Source organism: Bubalus bubalis, chromosome 12 (assembly GCF_019923935.1).
Source record: "Bubalus bubalis isolate 160015118507 breed Murrah chromosome 12, NDDB_SH_1, whole genome shotgun sequence".
Taxonomy (NCBI): domain Eukaryota; kingdom Metazoa; phylum Chordata; class Mammalia; order Artiodactyla; family Bovidae; genus Bubalus; species Bubalus bubalis.
This window is the reverse complement of record NC_059168.1, coordinates 20,480,239-20,507,167: the sequence shown is the minus strand read 5'-3', so window position 1 is coordinate 20,507,167 and position 26,929 is coordinate 20,480,239. Positions and strand designations below refer to the sequence as shown.

At 42.2% G+C, this 26,929-nt stretch overlaps 1 protein-coding gene across 7 annotated transcripts in view; it reads left to right on the top strand.

The window, feature by feature from the left end:
* Positions 1–26,929, top strand: part of ATL2 (atlastin GTPase 2) — a 164,717-nt gene that overhangs the window by 79,459 nt on the left and 58,329 nt on the right. Inside the window, exon 1 of one of the 7 annotated variants that reach the window (XM_044925838.2) lies at positions 16,946–17,103. The exons of 1 other annotated variant lie outside the window; for it this stretch is intronic. In XM_044925838.2, the coding sequence (XP_044781773.1) occupies positions 16,986–17,103 (118 nt within the window). In that variant the 5' untranslated portion in view covers positions 16,946–16,985. Of the gene's footprint in view, positions 1–16,945; positions 17,104–17,293; positions 17,648–26,929 lie in introns of those variants that run through there. 5 more of the 7 variants (XM_006048937.4, XM_006048938.4, XM_025260883.2 and 2 more) reach the window with 5 other exon arrangements.

Here is a 26,929-nt window from a genome sequence, read left to right as displayed (position 1 = left end):
AAATTCAGCAGATAGTTGATGTTGAAAGTTGCACAACAATGTGAATACGCTTAGTGCCACTGAACTGTACAGTTAAATATGGTGAAAATAGTAGGTTTTATATTATGTGAGGTTCACCACAATACATTTAAAAAAAAAACAAACCCAAAAACCAAACAAAAACAACCCCAGAGGTATCGAAAGTAATGTTTTCCTAAAATTTTCTGGAGAATCAGTGACAAAATAGAGAGTTTAGAACTCTGGAATTCCTGACCCTCATCAGAGACTATTGAAAGTTAATTTCTACAACTCTTTGGGGCTTTGATTTTCTACTAATAGAAATCTTTAATAGAAAACTGTGTAAATCATATAGAGCTCAATGAATTCATACGAAGTGAACATACTCATGTAATCAGCTCTCTGATAAAGAAACAGAGCGTTACCAGCACCCTATGATACTCCTCTCAGCACTCATCACGGTAACTACTCTCCCTAAATAAGGGTAACTGCCATCCAGTGTTTCACCACAGTAGATGAGTTTTACCTGAGCTTTAAACAAATGGAACGATATATAACATAGTCATCTTTTTCTGTCTGGCTTATTTTGCTCACATTATGTTCATAAGACTTATTCATATTGTTGCATGTAGTTGGAGTTCGTTTTTGCTCACTGCTCTATAATAGCTCTATAATAGCATGTGAGTAAGGTACATGTCTATTCGACTACTGGTGGTCATTTGGGTTGTTTCCAGTTTGGGGCTGTTGTGAGCAATGCTGCTGTAACCACTGTTATCCATGTCTTTTGGTGAAAATATATATGGATTTCAGTAGCACATAAATCTGGAAGTAGAATAGATCCTAGAATAGACTTACATTCATAGAGATAATTAAAGAGTTCTCCAAAATGGTTTAAACCAATTTATTGTCCCATCACTGATATATGAGAGGTCCAAATGATTCATATTCTTCTTAGCAGTTGGTGTTACCTATTTTCTTGTTTTAACTCTGCTAGAATGTGTCCTATGATAGATTTTAATACATTTAAACAATAATTAATTTAATTTTTATGATTTTATAAATACATTTGTGAAATGGTACATAAGGAATCTGAGATTAGGTAGACATTACATCAAATTTTTTTTTAGTTGTACTATAGTCAATTTGCTACTTTAAGTCAATTTTAATGCTCAGTTATAGTCTTGTGTTGTTCTGTAATTCCTTTATATAATATAGGTTCAGCACACAGAGAAAGATGGCCAGCTTCAAGTGGTCAAGGACTTTGTGTTCCTTTCATAGTTGTTATAGCCCTTTGAACAGTGCTGGGTACAGAGTAGGCATCCAGTAAATTTTGATTGAATTGAACTGAACTAAATGAAATGAGGCAGTTATGGCTCAGACGGTAAAGAATCTGCCTGCAATGCAGGAGACCCAGGTTCGATCCCTGAGTTGGGAAGATCCCCTGGAGAAGGAAATGGTAAACCACTCCAATATTCCTGCCTGGGGAGTTCCATGGATAAAGGAGCCTGGTGGGCTGCAGTCCATGGGGTCGCAATGGAGGCGACCCACCTAGATCTATGGAATGTCTTTCTATTCATAGTTCCCTGCCTAATCAGTCCACTTTCAGGTAATCCCTAAGGTAATAAGGGGACCAGGAGAGAGTAATTCTAGAAAATGTCCAATTCCTTCATGTTCCTCTAGAGCCCACATTCTAAGTGCTGAAACTTCTTAGGTAAAATGAGCCCCTCTGTTTTCAAAAGGATTTTCCTGAAGCACATACCTAAGTCCACTAGAAAGTGGAACACACAGCAGACTGTCTTACCCGGGGTTGTCAGGATAGAGCATGGGTTGTGCCCTTCCGTGCTGGAAGGGGTGCTCTGGACTCAAAATGTCTGGTCTTATTACACTAACCTGATTTCCTTATGGCTGCATCCAGTTTGATAGGAATTTCTCCAAAGGCCACAGTATCTCTAGGATACTTAGTTTTTTTTTTTTTTAATCTATCCTAATTTTTAAGGACTATTTCTGTCATCTCATCAGCTAAAGGACCTGTACACAATTGCCCATTTCAACACACTGCGTTGTGTTGTGTTATGCACATTTTTGTTCATACTGAATATTGGCTATTTATCTATGGCTGCACTTGGCCTTCGATGCTGTGTGGGCTTTCTTTAGTTGCGGCAAGCAGGGGCCACTCTTCCTTTCCATGCGTGGGCTCTTACTGTGGTGGCTTTTCCTGTTGCAGAGCATGGACTCCAGAGTATGTGGGCTTCTGTAGTTGCAGCACGTGGGCTCAGTAGTTGTGATTCCTGGGCTCTAGGGAGCCGGCTCAGTGGGCTCAGAGGGCACGAGCCAAGTTGTTCCACGGCATGTGGCATCATCTGCCAAGACCAGGGATTGAACTCATGCCCCCTGCGTTGGCACGCAGATTCCTAATCACTGGACCACCACCAGGGAAGTCCAAATAGTGGCTATTTCTGGACTGAGATTCTGAGATGTTAGTACATTCTAACTGTTCTAAGTTTGGAATTAGCACTTATTGAAAACAATTGGTGGAAATATCCACCCTCTACCTGCCTTCTTTCAGTTTGGAAATCTTTCTTTGGGAAGGTGGATCTAGAGGGAGTGGTCATAAAGGAAGGATTAAACAAGGCAGAAAATACAGACCTTGAGAAACGTGTATTGCTGATCAAACTAAGCCAGTTTTCAGACTCCATTTGGGCCCCCTGCTGTCAGGCACATCAAGTTAGAGAGTATGTGTGCTTGTGTGTGGTGACTGGTGGAAGAAATGAGAAATCCCTGAAAAGAATATTGTGATAAGATCCCTAGAGCATAACAGACTGTAACTGTATAGAGTCACTAATGGGAACAGGCTTGTTCTGCAATCGGAAATTGTGATCAGCAAGTAATCAGATCTAGTGCTCTGGGGCCTCTGCTACATGGTGACTGTTGTAGAGTAGATCAAAAAACAATGGGCTGTTTGACTCTCTCCTCTCCTGGCTGGGCAGCTTCCCAAGACTGGTGTGGAGAGGGAGGAGGGCCATGAATTTCAGAATGTTTTTCCTTTGGGGATGGGCCTCATGTCTCAGATCTCCTGCTAGGAGACCACATGTCACATACGTATATGTTTCTCCCTTCGTGTGTGAATTTGCTTTCCAATCTCAGATTGAACTGGCTATGACTCTAGGATTTATCAAATTCAAGTCCATTAGGTTACTCCATGGGTATATTTGTTACGTAGCCAGGTGCCATAAGTTTAAGTGCTGTGGTAGACAAGCAGGCAGCATGAATATGAAGTGAGATTGGTCGCAAGCTGGGGAATCTATTTCTTTCTTTTCCAAAGAGAATATACTAGTCAGCATCAGACAATGGTTACTATATAGGTAAGCTGGCCCAGGTGGCCAGATTTTCTAATTTTTTCAAGAAAAGCCAGAAATCCAGATTTTTTTTTTAGAAAAAAGAGTGTATAATTTGCTGATTTTTTCAATGTTTGTAATTAATTAAAAGAAATTATTTTGCAGGCCAACTATGTAACAAACAAAACAAATCTTCAGGTCTCACTCAGTTCCCAAGCCTGAACCTCCAGGTTAGATTGATTTTCTGGTGGGAAAAGCCCAACTTATTCAAGTCACTTCAAGTTATTGAGGACTATATAAACGGTCCCTGACTGGTGATAGTTTGACTTGACGATTTTTCAGCTTTACAATGGTGTGAAAGTGATAAGCATTCAGAAGAAACTGGACTTTGAAGTTTGAATTTTGATCTTTTCTGGGCTACTGATGTGCAATATGGTCCTCTCTCCTGAGGCTGGGCACTGGCAGTGAGCTGCAGCTCCCAGGCAGCCACACCATCATGAGGGTGAACGACTGATACACTTAAAACTGTTCTGTCCCCATACAACCATTCTGTTTTTCCTTCCAGTCTTCAATACATTATATGACTATTCAATACTTTCTTATAAAATAGGCTTTGTGTTCGGTGATTCTGCCCAACTGTAGGCTGATATAAGGGTTCTGAGTACGTTTAAGGTAGGCTAGGCCAAGTGATGATGTTCCATAGGTGAGACCAGAAAGAGAAGAAATGACTTCATGAGACTTTGAGGCAGTGAGAAGTGGGAGGAAAAAACTGAAAACTCACCATTCAGGAGAGACCTTGGGAACCTTTAAGCACAGGCAGGACTGCTTCGAACAAAGCATGCCAGGGCTGGTTGCAGCCTGACCTCTCTATCTCTGTACAGAATTTTCTCAGCTGTGGTACCCAGTGGACCAGAGGCTTTAGGAGCATCAGCAGTCTGTAGGCTTGGCCCAGATCCTAGTTCTCTCCATTGGCACTGCCAGCAAGGGGATGGCTTTGCCTTAACAGCTCTGAAGAAAGTAGATGCTGACAGGAGGGAATGTTGGAGGAGGTGGCAAGGCTAGGAGGAGAAGAATTCTGAACACCAACATGAATACTTGCTCAAGAAAAAACAAATTCACATGTCTATAAATGATAACAGTATGTCGCACCCCCTTCAGTTTGGTGGAAATGAAAGTCCATAAAGGCTAAATACATTTTCAAGGATTCTTATCACAGAGTCAGAATTGCAGTCTGGAGCCCTGGCTGCTCCAGTTTCTGGGTTACCCTTAGCAAGTGTGGTTATGTTTAAGGATGAATTTCCATGGATTAAAACATGGCTGTGCTGGGAGTTGAGTATGCCTTTACAATGCACCATAGCTTCTGGAATGGAGTGGAGAAGGGGTACGTGATGGAGGGTGAGGTCAGCCACTGCCAGCATGGCCCAGTGTGCTATCCACAGGGTGGTGGCGGCTGATGTGAGTTCTTCTCCAGCAACAGGTGACTCTCCTCTGAGGCAGTCTGGGCTCTGGATTTGAGAAGCAGACTACACCTGATACACTGGAACAGCAGTCTTATATTCTGAGATCTGCCACTGATGGCATGTGGTGACAAGGAAGGGACTTGCAGGGGGGGATAGTCAGGCCACCCCCAAGGAGCTATTGGTATCACACAGCTGGAGTTCCTCAAGTTGCTATAGGAAAACAAAATTGATAGTTTCAAGTGTGAACTCCCAAGTTCTACCAGTGGGTTTAAAGCCTTAGCTCCGCTTTACTGCTGCTCTACCTGGGAAGACCCTCCATTATTTTATAAGCTGCGTAACCTTCGGCAGGGTTTCCCTGGCGGCTCAGCAGTAAAGAATCCGCCTGCCAATGTAGGAGATACGGGTTTGATCCCTGGGTTGGGAAGATCCCCTGGAGAAGGGAATGGCAACCCACTCCAGTATTCTTGCCTGGAGAATCCCATGGACAGAGAAGCGTGGCAGGCCATAGTCCATGGGGTCACAAAAGAGTTGGACAAGACTTAGCCACTGAACAACAACAACAACAAACCGTGGGCAAATTATTTAATTTGTCTAGGCGTCAGGCTTCCTGGTGTAAAACAGAATACCTTTGCTTTGGAGTTGTGAAGCTTAACTGAAAAACAAGTAATATAACTATATTACCTTATTATGGTAACGTGAATTGCCAGACACGTGTAAGTACCTGATAAATGTTACTTTTTTCTTTTGCTGTGTACAAGAAATGCACTTTATTTTTTTCTTCCAGTTTTATTGAGATATAATTGACAGACAGCACTGTATAAGTTTAGGGTGTACAGCATAATGATTTGACTTACAGGCATCATGAAATGATTGTCACAATAAGTTTAGTGAACATCCATCATCTCATATAGATACAAAATTAAAGAAATAGAAAACAATTTTTTGCCTTGTGCTGTTATAAGTCTTAGTAGAGGCTTCCAGGGATCCTTTCCTGTGACTTAAAGATCTAATTCTAGTATGTTAGGTTCCATTGTTTCTACTTGCTCCCAGAGCACTTAGCTAAAGGAACAGGGTTGCAGAGTAGAGAGCTTACTCAGGTTTACCAGTTGTCGAGGGGAGGTTCCCAGGTATACATCTGGGTCCCATTGCTCTTGTGAGGGGCCTTGCTGGACTGTGCTGTGAGGTGGCTTGGCTCCTCTGTCCCTAAGCCCCTTGCACTCATCTGTGGAGCTGGAGTTGATCTGCTTGTGCCCTGTTCTTTGGGGTGTTCAGGACCCAGTGCTCTTTTTTTGCTGATTCAGGTCACCTCGGTGTGGCATACCTGTCTGAATCTTGCCTGCAGCCTCCATCAGCCTCCATGTGATTCCTAGCTTAGGTTGAATGTGCTGTACTCACAAACGATGATGTCTGGTTCCCAACTCAGCTGCCTTCCTAGTCCTCCCTGGTGTACGTGGAGATGGCTAGACTCCAGCCAAGGGAGACTGAGAAGGAATAACCAAGCCCTGTTTCCACCTATCCCATGTCCATCGTTTTTATCTTAATTTATTTCTTTGGCTGCACCATGCAGTATGAGGGATCTTACTTCCCTGACCTGGGATTGAACTCTAGTCCCCTGCAGCAGAAACTTGGAGTTTTAACAACTAGACTGCCTGGGAAGTTCTGCGCCATCAGTTTTAATCTGCTATGACCATTTCTTGAAGGAGCAAGGCCACTCAGTGGACGAATTCACTCCCTGAGTACTGAGTAAGGGGGAGGACACAAAATCCCTCTGGTTTCTGTTTAACATTGACTTCTTGACATAAGCCTGAAAGGGGCAGAGCAGATCACATGTACCCTTTGTCTCTCTGTTCCTGTTCTCAGGCTCAAAGGCGACAGAACCACGTGCAAGGTCAGGAGTTAAAGTGTCCTACAGGCCTAAAGCATCAGCAGTATGTATGTGGGGAGCAGAGGAAAAACAATGTTGAAAAGTCTTGAGCCAAAAACTAATCTCTGGAAAATTCTTCCAACCACTAGATGGGTAAAATTATAAAAAGAGGATTTTGTCCTCATCAATGATGATGAAAAATGGAATTTCTCTCCTGTTAAGACTATTGCGAAAAGCGGCACATACAGTTATAAACACCCGATGCATTTTCAATTTGAAGAGTATTTGAGATTCGTTGCTAAAAACAAAACTTGATATACCCTGAAACCTGAAGCTCCTACATGAAAGAGACCTGACAGATTTTCCCAAATTTGACAGTAATCCTAAAAATTTACATACCAGGAATAAAATGTTATGAAGCTGAAAGAGACTTTCCTAAGCTATCAATAAATGAAATTTTATTAACTCTGCTAGAGGAAAAATTAATTGTCTTATTATTTTCTCTTTGTAAAATGAGACTCCAAGTCATAGAATATGAAAAGCCAGTCAAAGACTGTGCAGCCAAAAATGTCAGAAAGAAAGTATGAGATGTATATGTACATGCTAAGTCACTTCAGTCGTGTCCAACTCTTTGCAACCCTGTAGTACATAGCCCATCAGGCTCCTCTGTCCATGGGATTCTCCAGGCAAGAATACTAGAGTGGGTTGCCATTTCCTCCTGCAGGGGATCTTCCCAACCCAGGGATCGAAACTGCGTCTCTTAAGTCTCCTGCGTTGGCAGGCAAGTTCTTTACCGCTAGTGCCACCTGGGAAGCCCATGGGATGTATGACATGAGGTTAATCAATATATAATTTTTCTGTATATTTGTGAAATGTTAACATTACAAAATTTGTGATTTCTTGGGATTCCTTTTCTCGTTCTAAATAAATATTTTCTTTCTGAGACTTCCCTGGTGATCCAGTGGCTAAGACTTCACCTTCCAATGCAGAGGGTATGGTTCAATCCCTGGCCGGGAACAAAGATCCCACATGCCTTGCGGCCAAAAAACCTGAAACCTAAAACAGAAACGATATTGTAACAAACTCAATAAAGACTAAAAATGGCCCACTTAACAATGCAGGAGACCTGGGTTCGATACCTGGATCGGGAAGATCCACTGGAGAAGGAAATGGCAATCCACTCCAGTACTATTGCCTGGAAAATCCCATGGACAGAGGAGCCTGGTAGGCTACAGTCCATGGGGTCACAAAGAGTCGGACACGACTGAGAGACTTCACTTTCACTAAAAAAAAATTTACTTTCAAATCTAATTTTAACTCATAATTTGTTGTCTTAAAAAAATTCTCCAAAAAAAAAAAATTCTTCAAATTTACAGATGCTTTAGACCCCACAAATCCTGGATCTGCTCCTGATGGGAGTTGCATGGCCACGGTCATTGACAGTGGCCACCAGTGGGTATTTGTGCGTTGTAAGGGAACCTGACCTGTAAGCAAATGCTATATATCATCTGTATCATCTGTTTATTTGTCAAATAAAACAAAACAAAACAACAACAAATTAAGTACCACTGCTCTACACAGCAAAAGCAAACAACTATACCAGAGTGATATCCTGAATTCAATCTTTACTGTTACTATGTACTAGTTTATACTTTTATTACCTATATATGTTCACACACTGGTAGTATGCTGTGTCCATGTGGTCTGATTGTCTATTACTGTCTAACAAATTACCCTAAAACTGAATGTCAAAATAACAATCATTTCATTATGATTTATGTTAGCTCACCTTCTTGGAGGGCAATCAGGACAAGCTTCAGTTCAGTTCAGTTCAGTCGCTCGGTCGTATCCGACTCTTTGCGACCCCATGAATCACAGCTTTGCCATCAGATCAAGTGGCAATGGCATTACTTGCAGATATCTCAGCTTGAGCGTAGAACTCTTATGGGAAAAGAAATAAGGAACTCACTTTCTTGGTGTTTATACCAGAAGACCAACCTCAAGAACATTAGGGGTCAGGAGAAATGGCCTTGGGCTGGGGAGGTGGGGGTGGAAAGGTGGGCAGTGTTTGAAGTGACGTGCCGCTTTAACAGTCAGAATATAATGATGGAATTACCCTGGTGGTGGTGAATCCAAGGATTAAGTAGGTTACAACAGGGTTACAACAGGGACAATTAATTCTATTAATTAATCATCAAGGTGGAGTGTCTTGCCTGCCAACTTGGCAACCAGTTTTGGGGAGTCTGGAATTAAGCCTGGGTGTGAGAAAGATCTGACTGCTCTCCGGTTACAAAGAAAATATTGAACACGTTGATTGTGATATGCCCAAGTGGATATTGTCTTAATCTTAGAAGAGGCTAAGATGTGCAGCTCCTTCCGTGAAGCATGGATTTCCCACTGACTTTGAAGGCATTCCTAAGGATGGGAGTGATGGGGGAGGGGTGCTGTAAACTGTGTCTGGATGAGCTCTCTAGGGTGGGTATCATTCAGGGCCCTGTTCTCAGAGGAACTGAAAGCACATGGCAGTGTTTGCTTTAAGATACTGGCATGTTTTGTGTACCCTGGGGGCTACATCCACTCCTTCATCGTTATTTTTGAAAAGATGTTATTGACTATAGTGTAGTTCCTAAAGAGTTCCCACCAGTGTTCTTTTGTATGCTTATCTTAATTAAAAAACCAAGTCACTACCTACTTTTCAAAATGTACTCCATCAAGTCCACCTCACGAATTTGGATTTTTGTTTCTCCTATCACTAAACAATTTTAGTGACCACAAGACTCCATAGCATCTGTGAATTCCATAGACATTGAACATTCAGGTAATGTTTCTGTTGTTGTCACGGTGTTCCTGGGTGCCTTTTTTCTGGACTTTGAGTTCTGTTTACCTCCACTCCAACCACTTGAAAGTTTCCTGGATATCCAGAAGCTGTTTAGTGATCAACATAAATGGTTCTTATGATTACAGCGTTTCCAGCATCTAACCCTGAGGCCAGTGTGTTATCCAGAGATTGATGGTTAAGAACATAGACTCTGGAGGAAGACAGAGCTGCATTTAGATCCCAGCTTTTCAATTTACTAAGCATGTGGCCTTGAACAATTTATGCCACCTTTTAAATTTATGTTTTTCTTTAGAATTCTATTTATTTATTTATTTTTGGCTGCACTGAACCTTTGTTGCTTTCCGTGGGCTTTTCTCTAGTTACAGCGAACTGGGGTACTCTTCAATGCGATTCGCAGGTTTCTCTCTGCAGCGGCCTGTCTTGTTGGGGAGCACAGGCTCTGGGGTGCACAGGCTCCAGTAGTTGCAGCATGCACGCTCACTAGTTGTGGTGCACAGCCTGAGTTGCTCCAACGCACGTGATGACTGAGTGACTAACACACACACACACACACACTTCTTATCCACGGTACCACCAGAGAAGTCCCTATGCCAACTTTTAAAGCCCTAGTTTCTTCTTTTGTAAAAGGCTGATGGTGTCAATAGTCCTTACCTCATAGAGATTTTATAGACTAAATAAAATTATAGGTGTTATCATTTTTAATATGCTCCTGCTCTTCAATTCTTCTTAGACTTGATTGGAGTAATAATCATGATGGCTATCATTTATTGTCATGTGCCAGCCACTGGGCTAAATACTTTATCTATATTGTCTGTAATCATCATGAAAAAATGGCAAGAAGAGACCTTTATAGCAGAGGAAACTGAGGATCAAAGAAGTTAATTAACTTTCTGAAGGTCATAAAACCAAGCGGTATAGCTGGAGTTTGAACTCCAGAATTGGTGTTCTTTTCACTAAGTGACTCTGATGCTCACATATCCTGATTCAAATCATTACCTCTAAGGATGAATATGGATTGGAAGGGTCACTATTTCCTGTCACGTTCATGAGGGACAGCTGTCCCATGCTTCAGAGAACAATGGACACCTAATATAATGCAGCAAGCTGGGTGGAAATCCATCTGCCCACAGTGTTCCACGCAGAGCAAGTGCCTTTCATGATGCCCACAATTATCAGCATGAGACCAGCCTGGCTGTATCAGAGAGGCATGTACGCATGTCCAGGGTCCTACTAGAAGTAGCCTCATGGAACCCTTGATATTCTTCATTTGATTTCCTTTATAAGATATAATTCAATGACTCTGGCTTAGGTTTGGATAGAAATAACATCCCTGCCAATCAATAACTCAGAGTCTATATTACTGTTCACAGCTGTTCCAGCAAGAACCTTGATTTCCCTCCTTCCCTGCAAAAATTTCCTCTTAGGCCCCTCCCTCAAAATGTTAATCCCAAAGAAAACCAAAGCCGATGTGGCAAATTGGTTGGTTAGCCACAGTGGCTGTGCAACTTCTGAGATCAATCAGTGGCCACTGCTCCCGAAGTCAGTGAGAGGAGCCTGCAGAATCCACCGAGAGATGCCAGTTGATGGGGTCAAGCTCCCTGGTGCTCCCAGGTTGCTGGACCAATTTTCCAGCCTTGTTCTTCATTTTGTCAACTAGGCCCTGGAGCAGTCCTGCCTGTGTCCAGATTTAGTCTCCCGTAGCCTCAGGGAAATGACTCATTCATCTTCTGCCAACCACTGTTGGACAAAAAACACATATCTTCACATGAAGGAGCAACAATTTGCAAATGTGGTGTGTACCTTAAATTAAATTTCTAGCAAACACATCACTGACAGGATAAGGTCTACAGAGATGCAGTTTTCCTCTATCACAACCTTCGTCATTCTCAGAGAGCAATTTATCTCATTTTAGCCACAGCAATATCCAACTTTTCTATTATGGCCTTTGTTTTACATTTGTTTTCTTGTTCCCCTACTCTAGCCCTGCCCCATCCATTTGCTGTCCCTCCCCTGAATCAAGGTAACAGTTTTCATTAATGGTTACCCAAATCTCTGACTCTTACAGGTAGGGAAGTTTCCGTCTGTCTTATACATTTCCATGAAGGTTAAAAAGATCTTACAATTGGTTCCCGTTAGATCTCATACACAGTAACCTGTGCTTTCCTTCCCTAAAAGACTCAGAAGGAAAGTCTCCCTGAGACATGCTCCATCATATTTTTGACTATTTCCTTCATTTCTGCCACAAAGGTGATGCTCATGGCTCACCTTGTATGCATCCTACCCCAGCTCTGGAACTAGTCATTTCTCCAAGGACTCCACTTCTTTTTAGTAGGGAATAGTATTAAGAGCAAGAGTGGGCACTAGGTCACATGATCATTGCTACTTGGGTGTCTGTGCTTATAGGCCTTTTCTGTGGACAAAACTAGGAAATATATTCATGTACATACACATCTGCTGAAGTTGAAGCTCAAAACTTTGGCCACCTGATGCGAAGAGCTGGCTAATTGGAAAAGACCCTGATGTTGGGACAGACTGAAGGCAAAAGGAGAAGAAGGCAGCAGAGGATGAAATGGCTAGATAGCATCATCGTCTCAGTGGACATGAATTTGAGCAAACTCCTAGAGATAGCGAAGGATAGGGAAGCCTGGGTCACTGCAGTCCATGGGGTTGCAAAAAGTTGGACGTGACTTAGCGACTGAATAACAACAACAATCATTTTTTTGGTTTGCTTTCAGTTTTAGCACCCTGTTCCCTTTCTTGTTGATTTTACTTTTTGATCATGTAACAGAAGTCAACACTAGATAAAAAGGTATTCTCTATTCTGTATTACTTCTACCTTATCCTCCTTACTCCCAACTCCTTGGAGGCAACTAACTTTATTTTTTCACCTCTCCAAGTTTCTTTTTGGATAGGTTGGTAGATATATGTATGTTTTCTTATTTTTTCCTTTGGCACAATAGGTAGGCTTTACAGAGGCTCTTTTGCAGTTTGGCTTTTTCTTACGAATGTCTCTTGGAAATCACTCTGTATCAGTTCATAGATATCCTCCTGTTCCTTCTTTACAGTTAAGAAGTGCTCATCATGAAGAATTATCATAGCTTATTTAACCAATCATTTATGCTCAGATATTTAGCTTCCAATATTTTGCAACTGCAAATAACACTACAGTGAATAACCTTGTGCACAAAAATTTTTTTTGGATTATTGGAGTTGTATCTTCAGGGTTAATGCCCAGAAGTGAGATTGGCATGTCGAAGTGCAAATGTGAATGAAATTTGTTGGATATTGCCAAGTTCTTCTCCATAGGGGTTATACCATTTTGCATTCCCAGTGAGGATGCAATGTAGGAGAGTGCCTGAGTTCCCCCACATACTTGCCAACTGAGTGTAATCGTCAGCTTTTGATTTTTTGCCAACCTGATGGGTGAGAAATGGTGTCTCAGTGTTGTTTTAATTTGCATTTCTCTTATTATGAGTAAAGCTAAATGTTTTTTTATATGTTTAAGGTCCATAATTTGATCATTCTTTTTGGTGAGTAGTCTGTGGATGTTTTTGCCCATTTAGTAACAGGATTTTAAACATTTAAAAGTTGTTTATTTGGCAGAAATAGCTTTTAAAATAATTTATGCTACCTGAGAGAAGAATCCCAAAGTACCTGGCTGTGGATAAACTATGGATTCTGCTCTCCAGGAATTTACAGTCTGTAAGCTGAACACCATTACAGTGGGTATGAGCATAAGCTGTGGACCCAGACTGCCTGCCTTCAAATGCCAGTCCTGCCACTTAGGCAAGTTTTTAATCTCTTAGTGCCTTAGTTTCTCCATTTGTAAGATGAAAGTAACATTAGCATTTATCTCTTAAGATTATTGTTAGGATTAAATGACTTAGCATATGTAAAGTACTTTGAGCAGGAAACATTCCATAATGTTGGCTATCTTAAGTGTCAAGAAAATCCTCTCAGTATGTTGATTTAATCCCATAAGAATCTTGTTATATAGTTATTTATAAAAAATGAAGACCTGGAAGTGTAGAAACATTAGGTGAATCAGTAGATAGAATCGGAATTGTAACCCATTAATTAATTAATTTATTCATTTATTCTCAGCTATTTTTTGAGGCCCTACTAGGCACTGGCTTAGGTACTGGAGATATAGTCTGAACAAGACAGATCTTTGGGCTCCTGAATGCTCACTTTTTTGTGGTGGAAGAGGCCTGTGTAGGGTGTGAAAAGAAAGAAAACCCAAGGAAACCAATTTTGTTTTTTGGCCACACCATGCGGCATGTGGAATCTTAGTTCCCCGACCAGGGATCAAACCCGAAGCCCCTTTATTGGAAACATGGAGTCTTAACCACGGGACTTCTAGGGAAGTCCCCAAGGAAACCAATTTTGTCTGTCTTGTTCATCAGTAGTCTGTTCAGCACACACAAAAGTGTCAAAATTCATTTGTTTAAATGAAAGAATGAAGGAAGAAATGACAGAGTAGTGAAAAATGAGGCTTGATGCAGGTAGGGCCCAGATCATCAAAAGCCTTGTCAACTCTTTTGAAGAGTTTGGACTTCATCCTGAGCAGAGAAATCATGTGAAATAGATTTGCATCTAAGAAAACTCAAGTCAGTCTGTGTGGAGGATTTACACAGGGGGAGAACAACAGGGAGGTTGTTATAATAAACCAGCGCAAGATGATGAGGTCTAAATCAAGAGGGAAGCTGAGGGGAAGGAGAAGAGATGAGTTGAAGGGAGGTTTAGAAATCAGAGTTGACATCACCTGGACTTGCTGGGTGTAGAGGGAGGAGGAAGGCTGCAACATCACTGAGATTTCACTGCGATGAGAAACTGAAGACAGGAACTTCCCTGGTGGCCTAGTGGTTAACACAATGTGTTCCCAGGGCAGAGGGCATATGTTTGATCCCTGGTTGGGAAATTAAGATCCTACATGCTTCTTGGAACAGCCAAAAAAAAAGAGAAAGAAATTGAAAAGGGATGACTGATGGGGAAAATGGAGAAAGGCTTTAAAAAAAAATTATTTATTTACTTATTTTTAGCTGCACTGGGTCTTCATTGTTGCCCTCCGGCTTTTCTTAGCTGTGGCGAGCAGGGGCAACTCTGTAGTTGTGGTGCAATGGGCTTCTCACTGTGGTGGCTTTTCTTTTTGTGGAGCATGGGCTCTTGGTGCAGGGGCTTCAGTGGTTGTGGCTAATGGGCTTAGTTGCCCCACTGCATGTGGGATTTTCCCAGACCAGGGATTGAACCTGTGTCCTCTGCATTGCAAGGCGAATTCCCAACCATTGGACCACCAGGGAGGCCCAAGGATGGCCTTTTAAACTCATGGATTTGAGGTGACCATGGGACAGTGCTCAATCTGACTGTACTTGCTTTTGGCTTCTTTACACTCCTTGGAGTCAGGAGACTGGGCCCTGTCCAGCACACTGTAGTGGCCCATGAGGTAAATGGTCTAATACTGGAAAAAAACACTGGTTAGGGGCATTACTTTGCCAACAAAGGTACGTATAGTCAAAGCTATGGTTTTTCCAGTAGTCATGTATGGATGTGAGAACTGGACCATAAAGAAGGCCGAGCACTGAAGAATTGATGCTTTTGAAATGTGGTGTCGGAGAGTCCCTTGGTGAAGAAGGAAATGGCAACCCACTCCAGTATTCTTGCCTAGATAATCCCGTGGACAGAGGAGCCTGGTGGGCTGCTGTCCATGGGGTCACACAGACTCGGACACGACTGAAGCGACTTAGCAGCAGCAGCAGAGTCCCTTGGACTGCAAGGAGATCAAACCAGGCAATCTTAAAGGAAATCAATCCTGAATATTCATTGGAAGGACTGATGATGAAGCTGAAGTTCCAATACTTTGGCCACCTGATGCATAGAGTGGATTCATTAGAAAAGACCCTGATGCTGGGGAAGATTGAAGGCAGGAGGAGAAGGGGACAGAGGAGAGATGGTTGGATGGCATCACCGACTCGATGCACATGAATTTGAGCAAGCTCCAAGAGATGGTGATGGACAGGGAAGCCCGGCATGCTGCAGTCCATGGAGTCGCAACGAATTGGACACGACTGAGCAACTGAACAACAACACTGCTTGGGAGGTCTCTTGACTAGTAGTGCAGCCTTAACCCCCCAGGGGTCCCTGATGGGGCGTGCTGGTGCTAAGTTTACTGCTAATTGTAACTGGAAGTTTATTCTTTGATGACAAAAATAACTCATCTTTGCATCTTCTCTCACAACTTAGAGGATGCATAATGCAGACTGTGGGCAATATTAAATAGATGTCTCATAGGAGATTAGGAAATGTAGGGAATCCATCATAGGAAATTAGGAAATCCATCATCAAGCAGGGCTCATGGCTTGGGGGGTTGCCCCAGGGTCACTGAGCCAAGATGGAGAGTTATCACGTGCAGGAGGAACTCCAAATCCCTTTCCATTGATACAGAAAACAGATGAATAAAGAGTTCAACAAAACCCCCTCTAGAATGGCACTCTGCAAGCTTTGATGACATCAGTGCTTTTCTAGAGGTCATGCTAGATGAAAGGCTGTGAAAAGACCAGGACAAGACTGCAATTGGACACTGGACACATGCCTTTACCAGAGAGAAGGAATTTCTAATGAAGCTGGTGATAGGGCAAAGATCCAAAAGAATAGAAACCATGTTTCACAGAAGCCTGCACAGGCAGATATTTATTTTTAAAAGTGACCCGAACTTTCTCTAGGATGTCACTGGATCCCCACAAGAAGGTGCATCAGTTAGGAAAGGACCTGTTACAATTCATTTTCGGATTACAGCGCTTTCTGGTTGACCCTATAAGGGCCTAGGAGCAGAAGGGCAAGGGTATGCGCAGTTAAGAAGATAGGAGGAGGGTCTCAAGTAGAAGGAAGCTATGATAAAGCAGAGGACGGTCTCTAGATGGGAAACGGAATGAGAGACTTGTGCGAAGAAAGATCAAAAGGAAAAGCAGGCCACCAGCAATAGCTCGGGAATGGAGGGAAAGCGAGGGAAGGAGGGAGAGACTAGCACTGGGGGAGGAGGTGGGGGGTAAAAAAGGAGAGAAGGAAAGGAGTATGAAACATTTGCGTTGCACGAGTCAACGATTATGGAGAAGAAACGTAAAGAGAATTGGGTTACTGAATCGGGAAGGGGGGGACTTGGTTCTCCGGAGAGTCCTGCGATTACACAGCGCTCGGGGGGTGTGGTCCTGAGTTTAGGGCGGTGGGAGTGCGAGAAGGTTGCGGTGAGGGCGCCGCCCAATTTCTCCCCGAAGTGGAAACCTGGGAAAACCGAGGGGCAGGCAAGCAGGCTAGCAGGGAGGAGGCGGAGCGAGGGCGCCGAGGGGCGGGACGAGGGAGGGCGTGGGGAGAAGGAGGAGGAGGCACAGATTGCGGGCGGCGCTAGGACCTGCCGGCTCCCCGCCGGCTCCCGGGAGGTTGATAAAGCGGCGGCGGCGTTTGACGTCAGTGGGGAGTTAATTTTAAATCGGTACAAGATGGCGGAGGGGGACGAGGTAACGCGAAGCCAAGAACCGCACCAAGGGCTGCGGCGCCGGCGGCGGACCAGCGACTCAAACACCGGGGTTAACCACGTCTCGTCCACGACCCTCCTAGGTACGGGCCGGCAGGGTGGAGGCCGCAAGGCCCGCGCAGGGAGAGGGCGCGGGCCGCTCGGGCTCGCGGGCACCGGCCGCAGGCGGCGGGGTCGTCGTCCGCGGCTGGCTCCGCTCTCCTCCCGCCGCCGCGTCTGGCCGCCAGGCCTAGCCCCCTCCGCGCCCCGAGCTCCCGCGGCGCGCGGCCTGAAAAAGGCGGCCCTGGGGCCGCGGCTCCCGCAGGTGTCGGGTGAACGGGCGGCGCGCGCGTCTGCGTCCGACCCGGCCCCCCTGCCCGCCCGCCGCCGCGTGGCTGTCGCGGTGTCCGCCCCGACCTGAGGGGGCGGCCTTGAGCAGGGGCTGCAGACCCAGGGCGAGGGGAGGTCGGCGGCGGCGCGGCTCTGTACTCGGGAGCTCCGGACTCGCCCGGGCGACCTGTCACCCGCCGCCACTCGCTGCCCTGTGTCTCGCGCGCGGAGAGGGAGGAAGGGTTAACCAGGTCGTGATGGGCCCGGCGGTGGAGGAGGACGCGCAGCGCGCGGGAGGAGCAGACACCTCGCTGTCAGGTCGGGAGGCCCTCCAGACACCCTTCCAGGAGGGAACCGGAGCCCGCAGGCCAGGGCTGCGTCCCGGGGCTTGGGTTCCGGGGCCCCGCAGTTCCCGAACCTATTCCTGCGGGTAGTGCGTGGCTAGGATGCAAGTTCAGATTTAATTGTCAAAACTGGGCTTTTGAGCTGTTTACTAGTACTGAGACCATAGTGAGGCCCAGTCGTGCTGAAAGTGTCGGTGGTGTGAAGTCACCTGATCCTTCGCTCCCCGGTTTTGCTGAATGTGAGCTCCTACTGTACGGGTAAAGGAGCGCCCCTGCCCCTTGGAAGACGCACTTGCTTGGGCAGCCGAGTGTTGTGTGTCTCTCTTATTCATTACACCCTATTTTTAGGAGTTTAGCATTTGATCTTTCACTGTGGTGTGAATTGAACGCCTGAAATCTTGATTGAGAATTTTGATGGTACTTAAAGCCATAAAGTTTTCCCAAGGCTTATAATTAGTAAAAGCTTGAGCTTAGGTAAGTGTGGCCATGACATAGATAAGAGTTTATTAAGTATATTAAGTATGAACTGTGTTTTTCAAATTTCTCTCCACAGTCTGATAAAGGTTTTGTGAGGTAAAATGTAAAACATTTTGATGAAAAACTCCCTTTAATAGAAAAGTTTATGTGAAATATATTTTATCATTTACGTTAGCCCTTGGACGTGTTGAACGTATGTCAGAGGTAAGAACAAACTGGAAGTTTTGTTAAGGTACAGGGAACAGGAAATAAAGTTGATTTTATTATTGCTTGCCAACCAAAGCACTTGACAGAGCTGTTTATGCAGGAAAAAAATGCCACCAGAGAAGAGAGGTATGTCTTAAGTCTATTCTGGTTGGAATTCTCAAGTCATTAGTTGTTCTGGAATGCCGATTTGGACCTGGGAATGTGTGTGCACGTGTTTGTTTACTTATACCGTTTTAGATGTAGTTTCAGAGCGTTTTATGTGCTTGCCTTATTAGGAGAAACATTGCTTTATGACTCACAGTTATGAACATCGTTTTTAGGCTATGGCATATTGAGAAGAGATGCTATTCTTAAGACTTGATATATCGGGGTCATCATTTATTAAATGCTCTGCTACTCACAGGTTTTTGTCTTTTGTGTGTGTTTGTGAAGTTAGTCCTTCACTTGAAAGCCACTTCTATCAAATGACTGCCCAAAATAGTCCCTCTCCCAGCTAATTTTCTCTGAATCACCCATGACTACATTAAAAACTAAGTAAATTGGCTGAGATTTGTGCAAACAGGCTCTGAATGAGCAGGTTAGATTTCGGCTGTAGAAACTGTCTCCCTCTGCTTTCTGGATAAAGTTGAAGAGTTGGGGTGAGTCAGGTGCTGCTCTTGTAGTTCAGTCTTAGGAAGATGCTTTGTGTCTCTTCAGTGTTTATTCTTTCTAGGATTGTAAGACCTTTATAAAAGACCTAGGAACTCTTACATTGACTTTGTAGGATGATAAGAATCTGTGGATGTGATTAAATATATTTAGTAAAGTGTTTTGAAATCCTTCAGATTTTTTGTTTGGGGAAGATGGAGCTGCCTTATAGTAAAGAGGCACTTATTATAGGGCAAATAAACCAGGACTTAAAATGAGATTCAGGCCTTAAATGGAATGCACCTGTTTTCAAGTTCATTTTTAGGTTGCCTGTCTGTTTTAACTTTAGGGTAGGGTTTTGGAATACTCTCAAGTGAAAGTAAGTTTCTTGAAATTTTTAGACCGTTTCCAAAATTGTGCCTTTTCCATTTATCCGCTATTAAGCAGCTACTAAGAGTATAGGGTCGTGAAGAGTTGGACACGACTGAGCGACTGAACTGAACTGAAATGAACTGAAGAGTATACTTGGAGGACTGTCGCCTAGTTGGATGCTGGAGTTCAAGACATATTTTAAATTGTGAGACCTAGTAGTAAGATGCATTTTAAAAATGCATCTTATGCATTGTTTATGTTGTTTATGCTTAATTGGGAGACCTTTTTGACGCACAATTGTAAGTAAAGCTGTTTGGCAGTCTGTCAAAGGGCCAGAAATGTACGGGGTGGGAATAGAAGTTAGACTTTTTATAATAGTGACTTATAGCTTTACAGAAGGAGTTTTTTTCCAGAGTGGGTGCAGGGAAACAGCTTTTTAAAATTTTTTTTAGAAAGTGTGATGGTATTGTCTAGCCATTTTGGGGTTGTATTGTTTACTCTTTTGGGCATTATTTAACTTTAGGAAGATAGATGTGAATATAGAATAACCAAACTTGATCCTCCAGTTCATTACTGATGGAAGTTTCTTGCTATCCTTTACTCTTCTTTATCACCCATAATACAGAAGACCTATTGAGGGCTTTCTCCATAGCTTTAAAAGTGGATATCCAGAAAAAAAGACCAATGTGAGGATATAGTGTCAGCAGGATAATATTGATACTTTATAAAGCACTTTCAAACATCGTGCTTTGATTTTATTCTTAAAACCTTCCTCTGAAGGAATTAAGTTATTGCCGCTGAAGGGAGTGATTGAGACTGGTCTACAGTCACAGAAGTGACTCAGAGGTGCTCTTACTGCTTCTTACCAGACTTGGAAGAGGGTAGGGGCCTCTTTTCATTCAGATTGTCATGTATCATAGTCATGACTGGGTAAAATTTTGTTGAATGAAGTCTGAAATCATACTAATGAGACGATGGAGCAGTTAAAAAGTAAAGGTAGGGCAAATCACTTAAGTGGAGTGGGAAATTTTAAAGTAGGAAGGGAAAAAGTGGATATTGTAGAAAGAAGAATTAATAAAGTAGATGTTGGAGTTAGTCTTCTGGCCAGTACAAGTAGAATCTAGGGGATTCCCTTGCTGAAGTACCAGTTTAGTAAAGTTATTTGTACAACTTGTATTTCTATGATTGGCATCAGAATAAATAGTGACTAATAACTTGGTGAAATGTGTAACTGATGAAAGATAATCTAGGCTTTCTAGTGGTTTTACCTTTTTATTATATAATACTGATTGTGGGGGCAATGTTTCTTTACCATGTCGCTCAGTCGTGTCCGACTCTCTGTGACCCCATGGACTGTAGCCTACCAGGCTCCTCCGTCCTTGGGATTTTCCAGGCAAGAATACTGGAGTAGGTTGCCATTTCCTTTTCCAGGAAATCTTCCCAACCCAGAGATTGAACCCAGGTCTCCCGTACTGTAGGCAGATGCTTTACCACCTGAGCCACCAGGGAAGTCCAGTGGAAAAAAAATGAGGAATCAAAAGCTGAGTGACTTCATTTAAACTCTGAGCTTGAAACCCCTCACATGCAGTAGTGATAATCATCCCATAAGGGCTGTTGTGGGAAACAAATGAGGTGAGGGTACCAGTGTTTCATAAATTATAAAGCTGTGTGTAAGATACAGTAACGTATAGGTAAGAATATGCCAGTTGGACTACTTGTGCTGTTACATTAATATATGTGTATATTTGCAGTCAGAAAGTTTTTTTTTTTGCCCCTGTAATGTGAAAGTTTAGTGTGGTCAAGAGTGGTGGGTGAATTTTTACTTTATCTGTAAAATGCTGATAATGTGTTCATGATTAGGGTTATTAAATGTGATTAAAGTGCTTAACTCAGTATCAAACATTCTGTTTGGCAGTACTTACTATAATGTGTGGTTATTTAAGATGAGACTTTGAAATAAACATTTAATTTTTAAAATAGGTGATTTGAAAAGTCTTTGTTTAGTTTTTACCAGATAAAAATAAACAGATTTCTCAGCTACCTTTAATAAACTTGCATTTTAGAGAATCATTTAATCATGTGGCAAATAATCTTCTGAAGTTTATTTCAGTTTCAGGATTCAATATGAATCATGGCAGTTTTCAAGTAGAAAACATTGGCTTTTCAAACAGTAAAGGTGCGAAATCTAATTAATGTCTGTGTGCACAAGAATGCCTGAAACAGTGATTGATTTGAAACCACACTAATCATGAATCCCATAAAAAGCTTTTTTTCCCCCTTTCTGTAGTCGTCATTCATAGACGAGTCTTGGGTAGTGGTAAGAAAGTACTTATTTTAACTCAAGACTTAATTTTGAATTTTGAGTAGTGTAGACTTCCATCGGAATGGAGTAACATTTTTTCCTTCCTGAAGGAAATATCTACCCTAGCAAGCTGGTAAATCTTTTTTTTTTTTGGATTACTAAGTAGTTAATCTGTGGAGGTACTTTAGAAACTTTAAAGCCTCCTATAACGAAACTCTGTAAAGGGGTGAAATTGGCACCCCTTGAGTTGCTCTTTTCCTATTTGAATGACTGGGTTTATGAGCTGGATTAAGTTCACTTTTATCAGAATGGTGGGAGGGGGTTTGAATTTTGAATGATAAGTTGGAGAGAAATTTTGACGAAATTTGAACGAAATTCACCATTGTTCTTAGTTTTTTTGATGTCAATGGGTGATGCCATCCAACCATCTCATCCTCTGTCACCCCCTTCTCCTGCCCTCAGTCTTTCCCAGCATGAGTCTTTTCCAATGAGTTGGCTCTTCCCATCAGGTGCCTGAAGTATTGGAGTTTCAGCTTCAGCATCTGTCCTGCCAATGAATATTCAGGACTGATTTCCTTTAGGATTGACTGGTTTGATCTCCTTGTAGTCCAAGGGACTCTTTCAAGAGTCTTCTCCAGCACCACAGTTTGAAAGCATCAATTCCTCGGCACTCAGCCTTCTTTATGGCCCAACTCTCTCATCTGTACTTCACTACTGGAAAACCCATAGCTTTGACTAGATGGACCTGTGTTGGCAAAGTGATGCTAGGTTCACTAAGTGATGCTAAGTGATCACTGTCTAGGTTTGTCATAGCTCTTCTTCCAAGGAGCAAGTGCCTTTTAATTTCCTGGCTTCAGTCACTGTCCACAGTGATTTTGGAGCCCAAGAAAATAAAGTCTGTCACTGTTTCCACATCTGTTCAGTCTTCCTTTTGATTATGGAGTTATTTCTTACTGAATAATGCTGGCCAAACATCTTTCTAGATAAATCTTGACTTACAGGGTAAGGTCTTAAAAGTAGTTTTCAGGGTTCAAATAGCCTGTACAGTTTCAAAATTGAAGACCACATCAGCATATCCATTCAGAAAGGTTATACCCATTTATTCTGTCTCCATTTGTTCACAAGTGAGTGTTGTTAATTAAAAATAAATACCAACAAATGGGAAAAATGGGGATCCAGCTGTTTGTTTCATTTGCATTTCTTTGATGACAGTTGATATTGAAATTTTAACATGGTAATTGAATGTGAATTTTTGGTAATTGACCTGCTGTCAGTGTTTATCTTATCTTTGTAAAAGTTCTTTTATATACAAGAAATTCTTTTTCCTGTTTGCTTTTTGACTTTGTGGGTTGTTTTTGGGAAATACTATATTTAAAAAAATACTTAAAATGGTTCGATATGAGTTCTTTCCTTAAATTCGCATCTCTGATGGCATGTCTGAACTTAGTAACTTAATGCTAGTCTCTTGAATATTTAGGTGTGCACACCTGGAGGTTTTTTCCTTCTTTTTTGTTTTGAATTCTTTGTGAGATATTGTTTGTTCCTATCTCTTTTTAATACCAAAGTATGGGCATCTGCTTCCCTGATAGCTCAGTTGGTGAAGAATCAGCCTGCAATGCAGGAGACCCTGGTTTGATTCCTGGGTTGGGAAGATCCTCTAGAGAAAGGATGGGCTACCCATTCCAGTATTCTTGGGCTTCCCTTGTGGCTCAGCTGGTAAAGAATCTGCCTGCAATGTGGGAGACCTGGGTTCAATCTCTGGGTTGGGAAGATCTCCTGGAGAAGGAAAAGGCTACCCACTCAAGTATTCTGGCCTGGAGAATTCCCTGAACTATAATATAATAGTCCATGGGGTTGCAAAGAGTTGGACACGACTGAGCGACTCACTCACATAGGCATCTGCTTCAGTGCTTAGTAGGGTGGTAGAAGCATCCAAACTTAGGAGCTGGATTCAGATCACCATCATTTTTAAGTTTTGGCTTCCTTAACAAAACAAACAAACCCTACTTTAGAAATTTAAGGTTCAAAGATAATATTTTTCAAAGCTCCTGACGTCTATTGAGTGTACAGGGTTACTCCTCAGGGTAAAGGAGAGCCTGAAGGGGCTGCGGCTAGTTTTTTCTTTTGGGGGTAAAGAGGTGGAGTAGGACAGTCAGGTAGAGGGCCATCCTTGGACAAAGAACTAGCTTTTTTCTCCCCTTGATGTTACGTTGCTATATTGACACCTTATAAAAAGGCTTTCTGTTTCTTGTAGTGAATACCTATGTAGAAAAGTGTAGAAGAGATCACTCTTTCTAAAGCTTTCATGTAGTTGGGAGATCAGATAGACCTTATGCATATTTGTGAGTAAAGTTTATCATGAAGTTTCTTATTTCAGAAGTAGAAATTAGTGTGTTAATATTGTTAAGGAAGACTTGGGGGAAGTTGGGCTTATCAGTCCTTGAAGTCCTTAGCAGAGTTGTAGGATATACCACTTGTTTGAAGATAGAAAGATAGGCTTATGTTGGGAAGCTTTAAAGTACTTGTTCCTGCTTTCTAAGAATTTTTCTAAAAAGGATGCTTGAAATGTTTAAAAGCAATTAGAAGCAACTGAAAGATCAAATTTGTTGAGCATGTTTAATAAAAAAGGATATGAGTTTTTCTGTAGCCAAGTACAGCAAAGAATTGATTTAAATAACTGAATAACTACTAGAAAAACTGTTTGAATAGCCCCCCAGATGTACCTAAAAACTGTAAAGATGTGTGCTCAATGCCGCTATTTTTGATTATGTATGTATTTCTCTGCCGCAAGAAATCCTGACACTTACTCTGAAATTGCCAAACTTAGAGAAAGAAGAAAGGAGAGGATAGTGAGAACCTTTGACACTCTTATCCTGTTTGTTTTTTTCAAATTAATCACATTTTATCTAGCTGGACAGATGGTTATTTGTCCCTTTTTGGCCCTATTTCCTTCTTACCCCTGCTTTTAGTAGGATTTTGCTGCACTGAGCCAGGGTTGGGATTTGAGTGTACTCTTTGCTTTCCTTCCTTTAAACCGCTGCTGTAATAAGTCATCTGAGGTGGAGAGTTGAGGCAAAGTGGAACGTAGTGTCTTGGTTCCAGAGACTTGACAGATACCTGTTTGAGATTTGTCATGAAAAGCCGATTCGAAATTTAAACTTGAGTGTATTTTTTTTTTAATAACTTCTTTGCTAGCCTGTTACCCCAAATTTCAATAGCTCTTCTATGAGTTTAATATCTTTTATCTTACTGCAGAGTTAGTTGGGAGGCCTTCAGAGTGAATGATTAAACCATTTGCCTAAATTGAGGCAACGCACTCTGGTTTGGTTGGATTCCTGGTTGCTGTGTTAAAAAGTCTTGGCAGTCACTGTAGCAACAGTACTTTCGGAAATGGGAATTTAGTGCTTTGTCGCTTTATAAAGGCTTATAGAGAAGAGAATGTCCCTTATAAAAAATATGGAATAATTTGGTATTATTTGTTGCCTACTCTAAAGAAGGATGTTGAAGCTAGCTAGCTGTTGCATGCATCACTTTTCTGTTTTTACTGTCACCTCTTGACTTTGAGCTTTTCACCTTATACTCAGGCTCCTTCGTTTGCCTTATATCTGATTTCCCTGTTTTTAGACTCATTATACTTCTTACTCACTCATCACTTTCAGTTTATCTGTGCAGCACAGCTTTGATCCTATCACTCTGCTTCAGAATTTTCCATGGCTCTCCTCAGGATAATGCTTAGCAGTTTTAAACTTTTTTATTCTTTTGTTTTAAAAAATTTATTTTGTGGCACTGGGTCTTAGTTGTGGCACATGGGATCTTCCATTTTTGTTACAGCATGCAGGATCTTTAGTTGCTGCATGTGAGACCTAGTTCTAACCAGTGATTGAATCCAGACCCTCTACACTGGAGTGCATCTTAGCCACAGGACTACCAGAGAAGTCCTAGCTTAAATTAGGTTTAGCTTAATCTGATTCTCATGATTTAGAGAAATGCAGCCTTCTCCAGGGTATCTTCATTGATAACCCTGGTTTAAATAATCCCATATTATCTCTTTCTCGTTATACTGTCACTTTATACTAGTTTGTGTCAGAACTTTGAGTAAGGACTGTTAGTAGCAAATTGTACTTCTCTCAGATCAGATCAGATCAGTCGCTCAGTCGTGTCCGACTCTTTGCGACCCCATGAATCGCAGCACGCCAGGCCTCCCTGTCCATCACCAACTCCTGGAGTTCACTGAGACTCACGTCCATCGAGTCAGTGATGCCATCCAGCCATCTCATCCTCTGTCGTCCCCTGCTCCTCCTGCCCCCAATCCCTCCCAGCATTAGTCTTTTCCAATGAGTCAACTCTTCGCATGAGGTGGCCCAAGTACAGGAGTTTCAGCTTTAGCATCATTCCTTCCAAAGAAATCCCAGGGCTGATCTCCTTCAGAATGGACTGGTTGGATCTCCTTGCAGTCCAAGGGACTCTCAAGAGACTTCTCCAACACCACAGTTCAAGAGCATCAATTCTTCGGCGCTCAGCCTTCTTCACAGTCCAACTCTCACATCCGTACTTCTCTAGTGTCTAGCAATAGTGCCTTGCTCTCTGATGATTAGTCTGAAGTAGTTAGGTTGAGAGAATCTTCATGACACATCGCTGAGCATCGTTGGAATCAGTGAATATGAAACAGTAAGTTGCATATTTGTTTACATATACATATATATGCATATCTTACCAAAGATGGGAAAGTATAATTTTATTGCATCTTATGTTTTTAAAGTCTTCAATTAAAACCTGCCCTTCTAAACTGTATTCACTTCCTTAACTGAAGGAGCCTCTGTAATGTTTTGTAAATATAACACTGATTATATTTAATTATTTTAAGTAGCTCTGCAAAATATTTTAGAACTTAATACCATCTGCTATTTTATGATATAGCTGCTAAGCTGCTGCTGCTGGGTTGCTTCTGTCGTGCCTGACTCTGTGCGACCCCAGGGACGGCAGCTCACCAGGCTTCCCCGTCCCTGGGATTCAAAAAACAAACAAACAAACAAAAAAACCTGCCCTTTTAGAAGTTATGAAGAAAAAATTTTTTCCCTAATGGGGGACTGTATAAATGATTTACTAACTATAAATGATTAAGTTTTCACAAGGAAATTTTTTGAAAAAATAAAGAGAAAGATAGCTGTATGCTGATTTGTTATAAAAATGAGAAATAAACTTCTTTGCTTTTAAACAAACTGTATTTTTGGTAACTTTTATTTTAACTTTATAACTTTATAAAGATCTTGA